At 40.5% G+C, this 8,295-nt stretch overlaps 1 protein-coding gene across 1 annotated transcript; it reads left to right on the plus strand.

Moving 5' to 3' along the window:
* Positions 1–449: 449 nt before the first annotated feature.
* Positions 450–4,931, plus strand: HINT1 (histidine triad nucleotide binding protein 1). Its single transcript, XM_019422101.2, has 3 exons — positions 450–676; positions 2,931–3,035; positions 4,218–4,931. The coding sequence occupies exons 1-3, from the start codon at positions 566–568 to the stop codon at positions 4,380–4,382; spliced, it is 381 nt and encodes a 126-aa protein (XP_019277646.2). The 5' UTR covers positions 450–565; the 3' UTR covers positions 4,383–4,931.
* The last annotated feature ends 3,364 nt before the right edge of the window (positions 4,932–8,295 follow it).

Here is an 8,295-nt window from a genome sequence, read left to right on the forward strand (position 1 = left end):
ATCTGGAGTGAGGCCAGATTCAAGAGGATTTTTCAAAAGTTCCTCAAGTGATTTTTAACATGTTGTGCGAACCACTGCTAGAGGGAGAAAAAAACTGACGCAAGGAGGGCTTACTTACTGGAGCCAAGACTTTCTGTGGCTGAGAAATTACGTGGTACAGTGTCTCATACAGCAAACATGCTTGGATTATCAAATCTTTTCAGTTACAGTACCTAATTTTTCCTACAAGTGCCCATAAAGCAAGGGAAGAAGGGCGTATACAGTAACTCCACTCCCCAAGACACACTAAAAGAAGAAAGAAAAATGACCTCGATGTGGCTCCCTAGAGCCTCCGAACAGGAACCTCCCTTCCGCCGGGTCTAGTCGGGCGGTTCTTGCAGGCTCCCGCGCGCTCGCTGCACCCCACAGCTCAGGTCGCCAGTGCGCACGCGCCGGACCTGCTCGGGAGCCCGAGCAGCGGTCCCCGCGCAGGCTTGGCCGCGCACTCCCGCCCTCTGCCCGCTGCCCCGGCTCCTCCCTCCTCCGGAGCTTCTCCTTGGGGCGGCCGCGCGGGAGAGAGGCCGAGATGGCTGATGAGATCGCCAAGGCTCAGGCCGCCCGGCCTGGTGGCGACACGATCTTCGGAAAGATCATTCGCAAGGAAATCCCAGCCAAAATCATTTTTGAGGATGACCAGGTAGAGACCGGGCGTCGCCTCGCTGGCGGGCAGAGGCAGGCCAGTCGCCCGTGGACACGCGGGTTTCCCGTCGAGGGAAGGGTCGGGCGGCGCCACGAAGGGAAGGGACCCGGTCGCCCCGCGCGGCCTCTGCCGCGGGCCCCCAGCCAGCGGGCAGGGCCGCGGCCACTCCGAGGCGGCCTGCCGGCGCGTGCCGGCGCTCCGGTTACGCGTTATCAGCCCGGGGCGCGGGTCAGGCCGCCCGGCGCCCGCGGGGCCCGCACCGTGAGGTCTGGGCGCGTGTTGGGGAAGTGCTGGCTACTCGGCGTGGGGTCCCGCCGGCTCCGCGGCTGCCTCAGACCTCGCCGGTGTCAGGAATCTTACAATCTCGCCAGCGCTCTGCCTGACAGGGAGAAATCCGATCGCGCCCTGACTCGGGCCCAATCTCCGCGATCTCCCGCGCACAGCGGGTCCGCCTGGGCTTTCCCGGGTGCCTCTCAGCGCCGCGTTGCGCAGACAGCCTGGGGCCGGGTGCACCGGGGTGGCGGGGGGCGTGCGGGGGTCGAAGGTCAGCTTCCGCGAGGGCCAGCCAGTCAACCCCACCCCCACCCCTGAGATGAGTGGGTTCTGGGATTTGCTTTCCTTTGACCCCGCGCGGTAGCAATGGTTCCTTTCTTGTTTGACAGGAAGCAGTTTTTCTGCCAAGGGACTGAGCATGTAGTTTTTGTTGATTTCACCATAGGTGAAATTCTGTTTGAGAAAGTCCGAGTTGATGTGACATCTTGTATAAAATATTTAGTAAGCAGTTGTATTTATGAGTTTGGATCTGAGACAAAGCTGGGCAGGAGGTTGGATGATTTAGACAAATACTTTTGTAACTTTCTGTTAAATTAACTTTAAGAAATATAGAATATAAGGGAAACATTCTTCTGATGCTCCTATGGCATTCTTAGATTCAAAATATTATCCAAGATTTAATTAGATTCCTTTAGGTGATTTTATTTGGATACCTTTATTTGTCACTAGGAGGAAAGTTATTTTGTTCTAAAAAGTGCGTCTTTTTAAATATTTTCACTTGCTTTTTATAAATTATTGAAATACTGACTTTTTAACCACCTACGCCCCAAGAAGTATAACTGCATGAAGCAATCTAAATGATACAGCATTTTGTGTGGAGTACTAAATAGAAATACTCCTGAGACACTTGAGTAGGGTTAGGTTCTATTAAGTAGCTTCCGCCTTCATTAGAGAACAAGAGATACAAAAATATTCATGTGGTATGTAATTTGTCTAAATGCTAACTATTCTCCTTGTGTCAATGAAAGAATAGAATATTACTTAAATAGTTGAGTAAGGGGGGAAGAAATAGGTCTTAGTCAAATATCAGACAAATACATAATTACAAAGCTGATCACTGCAGTAAAGGGAAAAAAAACAGGAAATTGCACAATCAGGGCTTCTAACCTAGGGACGTTGGGGAGGGGAATCAGATTTCTTTCAGAAATTTTATATATGCTGGGAGCTGAGGAATGAATAGCAGTTTAAGTTAGAAGTTGGGGTTGGAGAGGGGAGAGAGGACCATTGCAGTAGGGAATGGTCTTTGAAAAAGCCTGGGAGGGTAGAGAGAGATGGAAGACAATATGATTTCAGCAGGAAGAGTTTGCAGTTTCTACTGGAAAGGTAGACAAGGATTAGCATGCCTAATTTCTACTTAACTTTTGGAATTTCCCTAACTCATAGAGCCTGGGGTGGCTCAGTTGGTTGAGTGACTTCAGCTCAGGTCATGATCTCACGGCTCCTGGGTTCCAGTCCTGCTGAGCTGTCAGCACAGAGCCTGGAGCCTCCTTGGGATTCTGTGTCTTCCTCTGTCTCTGTCCTTCCCCCACTCAGCCTCTGTCGGTCTGTCTGTCTCTCTTTTGCTCTCAAAAATAAATACACATACGTACATACGTACATACATACATAAATTTCCCCACCTCAGCATGGTTGTCTGTAGTCACCCAGTCAAAATCAGGTTCTTCTATGTTAATCATGTATTTCACCCTTTTCCTTTGTAACTAATAGGTAGATTTTTAACTTAATTATATCCTTTTTTAAGGCCAGCCTTCCCATTAGGCTGTAAGTTCCATGAAAGGGACCATGGGATCACATGTATTGTGTACACTTCTGATTTTCGAGCATCTAATACGGTGCCTCCCATGGGATTAGTGTGAAAGAATAAATGTAGCCTATAAGATGATATACTAAAACTGATTTTTTTCCCTCTTATCTCTAGTGTCTTGCTTTCCATGACATTTCTCCTCAAGCACCAACACATTTTCTGGTGATACCCAAGAAACATATATCCCAGATTTCTGTAGCAGAAGATGATGATGAAAGTGTAAGTAAATGTACCAACACCATTTATTTTCTTACCTTTTTTTTAAATTTGGGAGACTAAATTTTGACCTGAAAGTGATGTCACATTTTCGTTTTCCTAAGGACAGTACTGAGGGAATAAACCAGATAATCACTAGGGAAGTGCAATGTATAAATAATTTGAGGGTTTTTTTTTTTTAATAGAGATATAGTTGACACATAATGTTTTGTTAGTTTTAGGTGTACAACATAATGTTTATATATATGTATATTACAAAATGATGACCACAGGAACTCAAGTTAATATCTATCACCACAATATTCTTAAACAAAATGGTTCCTAACGAGGAATAGTTGGTGAGACTTATTTTTCCTCAATAAAGAAACACTACGTCATATAGGGGAAATTCAGTGAGTCTTCTTCTATTAATGCTATTAAAGGAAAGAAAAATCACTATTTCATTTTGCCAGACATACAGGCCTCAGTTAAATATTCTCCTTATGCTCCTTGTGATTGATTGTATAATTGTTTGTAAGTACTGGCTTTTCTCCTTGACGGGTGCTTTAAAACTTCCTGCCTCATTGATATCAGGCCTGGTCATATGACTTGATTTGGCCAGCAAATGCAAGCAGAAGTGGTATGTCTTGCATAGAAACTGTAAGAGCTAGTACCTGGTTTGTCATGTTCTCTCTTCCCTTTCCCCCTATGATCATACAGAAACTACTCCTTCAGCCTGGGTTTCAACATGAAAAAAGATGTATTATTTAGAGCCTAGTCTACTTGTGATGAACATGTAGTGAGCACAGGAAATGTATCTTTGTTATAAACCAGTATTTGGGGTGGTTGTTACCATAGCTTAACCATACTTATCCCGATTGATATACCCTCCTATTACAAGAAAGCAGGATATATCTTCCTTTATTAAGAACATTTAAATACCTCTTGGAATATGATTTTACAATTGTTTTAATTGAGATTTACCTCTGATTTGTTTATTGGAATTAGTAATGCATAAATACCTAATCTTAGTGGGTTTTTAATTGTAAATTAGGTTGTATTAGTACTAAGAGTTACCAAATAATTTGTCCAGACGGGTATGTTTCAACTTGGTGGTCTTTTAATATTTCAACTTGGTAGTATGTTATTTAATGGCAAAAACTTGTAAATTGCCTATACTTAAGAAACTTTTTTTTTCTTTTCCAGCTTCTTGGACATTTAATGATTGTTGGCAAGAAATGTGCTGCTGATCTGGGCCTGAAGAAGGGTTATCGAATGGTGGTGAATGAAGGTTCAGATGGGGGACAGTCTGTCTATCACGTTCATCTCCATGTTCTTGGAGGTCGGCAGATGAATTGGCCTCCTGGCTAAACATGTTTTAGGGATAATTTTCCCTTCTCTAGGCAATGATCAATATTTGCAAGTTCCAATATGTTAAATAGTATACGTATTTTTGCCTGTGTATGGAGAGATTGAGGGAATAAAGGCCCATAAATAAAAGATAATGTTGCATGGTTTACAATCTCTCTGAAACCTGTGTTTGCTTTATTAAAAAAAAAAAATGTTGGAATGTATGAAGGTAGAATTCATAATTTGGGTATTCTTTTTTCTCCCTAATGTATACTAAACATATGTACATTGTTAAAATGGTATGACTGGTTTCTGAAGACAAATACAAGATTTCACAAATTTTTAGCTTTGCAATACCCTTTTAGGGTAAAATATTAGTCCAGGTGGAGATTTTCTAATCTAATTTTCTCAATACTTAAGAACAAAAGAGTATCTTATGTGATTAATCCAGAAAGTGAATGTTTTGGGTCTAAGAGCAATGGTTTTTGTCAAGCCCACGTTCCCCCTGGACTGTTGGGGTAATTTGGAAGGAATAAAAGTAGATTTGTCACAGAATCTTTGATGACCATATGAAGCCATACGTTGTTATTTCTTTCATTATCTAAACTCTCTGAATATTTATTATAATTATATTACTTAGAATTAACTTTCCACATTGAAAACTTATAAAAATATTTTAAGTTGTGCAAGAATCTGGCTATGTGGAATTAAGGAAGAAATCTCAAGGTCTGAGTTCTCCTTATCAGAACATACTTTTTTAGTCTTGCCTTTCTGCCTTCCACAGACTAGTAGTTGTCAAGAACCAATTTCTGTAAATAATAGTGGGTGTAACTTTTTTTCCAAGTTAAATCTCCTTTCTTCATTCATATATGGTACTTTATTGTATTGATTATAATTTTTTTCTGTTCACATTTTGACTTACAAAATAAGAAGTAATTAAATTTTAAAAAGCCCTTTTCTTATGGCATGGGTTTTAATTAAAAAGAAAAGAAAGTAGTTAAGTCTTTTTCAAACATGTACTACAAGTGTGCCAAGAGTTGATTTAAACTCTGCATATCAGTCCTTTCATAAGTCTGGAAAGCAAACTGTTTGAGAGCACCAGCTGATGATAGTAATTGCTTCTTGAAATGCTTTGTGTGATATACAGGATCATTTAATAAAGAGATTTTTGCCTCTACTGTCATAACTTGGAGATATTGCAGGTTCTGTACCAGACCACTGCAATAAAGCAAATATCACAAAAGTTACTAAAATTCAATAAATTTTTTGGTTTCCCAGTGCACATAAAAATTACATTTATACTATACTATAGTCTAAATATGTGATAGCATCATGTAGAAAAAAAAAAAACAGTGTACATACTTTAAAAAATACTTAATTCCTATAAAATGCTTACCATCATCTGAGTTTCCAGTGAGACAATCTTTATTGATAGAGGGTCTTGCCTTGAGGTTGATGGTTGCTGACTAGTAAGGTTGGGGTTGCTGTGGCAATTTCTTTAAAAAGGCAGTGAAATTTGATGCACTGATGGACTCTTCCTTTCATGAATGATTTCTCTGTAGCATACAATACTGTTTGATAGCACTTGACCCACAGTCGAACATCTTTCAAAATTGGATTTTTCTCAAACCCTGCCACTGTTTGATCAACTAAGTAATATTCTAAATCCTTTGTTGTCACTTCAACAATCTTCACAGCACCTTCATTAGGCACAGATTCTATTCACAAGAAAGCACATTGCTCACCCTTAAGAAGCAACTCCTTATAGCAATTTAGTCACATCTCAGGCTCCACTTCTAATTCTAGCTGTCTTGTTCTTTCCATAACATCTGCAGTTACTTATTCCACTAAAGTCTTGAACCTGTCATAGTCCTCAATGAGGGCTAGAATCAACTTCCAAACTTATGTTCATATTAATATCTTGACCTCTTCCATGAATAGCAAAGGTTCTTAATGGTATCTGGAATGATTAATCCTTTGTAGGAGGTGTCCAATTTACTTTGCCCAGATCCATCAGAGGAATCTATTCTATGGCAGCTACAGCCTTAGGAAATGTAGTTTTTAAAGGGTAAGTCTTGAAAGTCAGAATTACTCCTTAATCCATGGACTGCAGAATGGATGTTGTCTTAGGCATGAAAACAACATTAATCTCATTCTACCTCTCCATCAGGGCTGATGACCAGGGTGACCAGCTACATTGTCAACGAGCAGTAATATTTTTAAAGGCCTTTTGTTGTTTTTTTCCTTAGCACTAGGTCTCAATGGAGGGCTTAAAATATTCAGTAAATACTGCAAACATGTTGTAAACAGATGTGCTGTCATCCAGACTTTGTCCGATTTATAAAGCAAAGGCAGAGTAGATTTAGGATAATTTTTAAGAGGCCTAGCAGTTTCAAAATGGTTAATGAGCAATGACTTCAAATTCATGTTTCCAGCTGCATGAGCCCCTAACAAGAGAGTCAGCCTGTCCTTTGAGGCTTTGAAGGTAGGCACTGACCTCTCTAGCTATGAAAGTATTAGCATCTTTTTCCAAGAGAAGGCTTTTTGGTCTACATTGAAAATCTGTTGTTTGGTATGGTCACCTTAATTAATTCTCTTCACTAGACCTGAAAAATTTGTTCAGCACTTGCTGCTTCCTCTTGCAATTTTATGTTATGGAGATGGCTTCTTTCTGTAATTCTCATGAACAAACCTTTGCTAGCTTTAAATTTCTGGATCCTTCTTTCCTCTCTCAGCCTTCGAAGAACTGAAGAGAATTAGGGCTTTTCTCTGGATTAGGCTTTGGTTTAAGGCAATGTTGTGGCTGGTTTGATCTATCCAGACTATTAAAACTTTTCTCCATATCAGTGATAAGGCTATTTGCTTTCTTATTCATGTAGTCACTAGAGTAGTAATTTTAATTTCCTTCAAGAACTTTTCCTTTGCATTTGCAACTTGGCTAACTGGTACAAGAGGCCTACCTGCCAACTTGTTCTGTCTTTTGACATGCCTTCCTCGCTAAGCTTAATCATTTCTGTCTTCTAATTTAAAGCCAGAGACATGTAACTCTTTTCAATTGAACACTTGGAGGCCACTGTAGGGTTATTAAGTGGCATAATTTAAGCATTGTGTCTTAGAGGAATAGGGAGGCCCAAAGACAGGGAGAGAGATGGGGAAGGGCTAGTTGATGGAGCAATGAGAACACACAACATTTATCGATTAAATTCGCTGTACTACATGGCTGTGGTTTGTAGCACATCAAAATAATTATGATCACAGATCACCATAACATATAATTGTAATGAAAAAGTTTAAAATCCAAGAATTACCAAAATGTGCCAAAGATATGAAGTGAGAAAATGCAATTGGAAAAATGGCACTAATAGACTTGCTTAACATAGGATTGTCACAAAGCTTCAATTTGTAAAAAATGCAGTATCTGCATAACGCAGTATCTGTGAAGTGTAATAAAATAAGGTATGCCCCTAATAGCTCATTAAGTTTTCTTCCTAAGTATATTTATTACCATTCTATCCAGTTCCATAAACTTCTCAGGAATAGTTACATGCATTTGTTTATTTAGAGTAACTTTTTTTTTTTTAGATTTTTAAAAATGTTTATTTTTGAGAGAGAGAGAGAAAGCACAAGCTAGAGAGGGTCAGAGAGAGAGAGAGAGAGGGAGACACAGAATCCGAAGCAGGCCCCAGGCGCCAAGCTGTCAGCACAGAGCCCAATGTGGGGCTTAAACTCACAAACCATGAGATCATGACCTGAGCCAAAGTTGGATGCTCAACTGACTGAGCCACCCAGGTGACCCTAGAGTAACTTCTGATGTTTTTATAGCTGGTTTCTTTGTTTTGTACTGAAGATTAGGCACTTTTTCTTAGAAATGCCCTTGGTTTAGGGGTGCCTGGGTGGCTCAGTCGGTTAAGCATCTGACTTCAGCTCAGGTCAT

The sequence above is a fragment of the Panthera pardus genome, unplaced genomic scaffold, assembly GCF_024362965.1.
Source record: "Panthera pardus isolate Hobbes unplaced genomic scaffold, ASM2436296v1 HiC_scaffold_2, whole genome shotgun sequence".
Taxonomy (NCBI): domain Eukaryota; kingdom Metazoa; phylum Chordata; class Mammalia; order Carnivora; family Felidae; genus Panthera; species Panthera pardus.

Bases quoted from the DNA above. Each gene is read 5' to 3' on its own strand.
- HINT1 (XM_019422101.2), top strand. From the start codon at position 566: ATGGCTGATGAGATCGCCAAGGCTCAGGCCGCCCGGCCTGGTGGCGAC. The intron at 677-2,930 runs GTAGAGACCGGG...TCTTATCTCTAG, and splicing joins TCATTTTTGAGGATGACCAG to TGTCTTGCTTTCCATGACAT. The intron at 3,036-4,217 runs GTAAGTAAATGT...TTTCTTTTCCAG, and splicing joins CAGAAGATGATGATGAAAGT to CTTCTTGGACATTTAATGAT.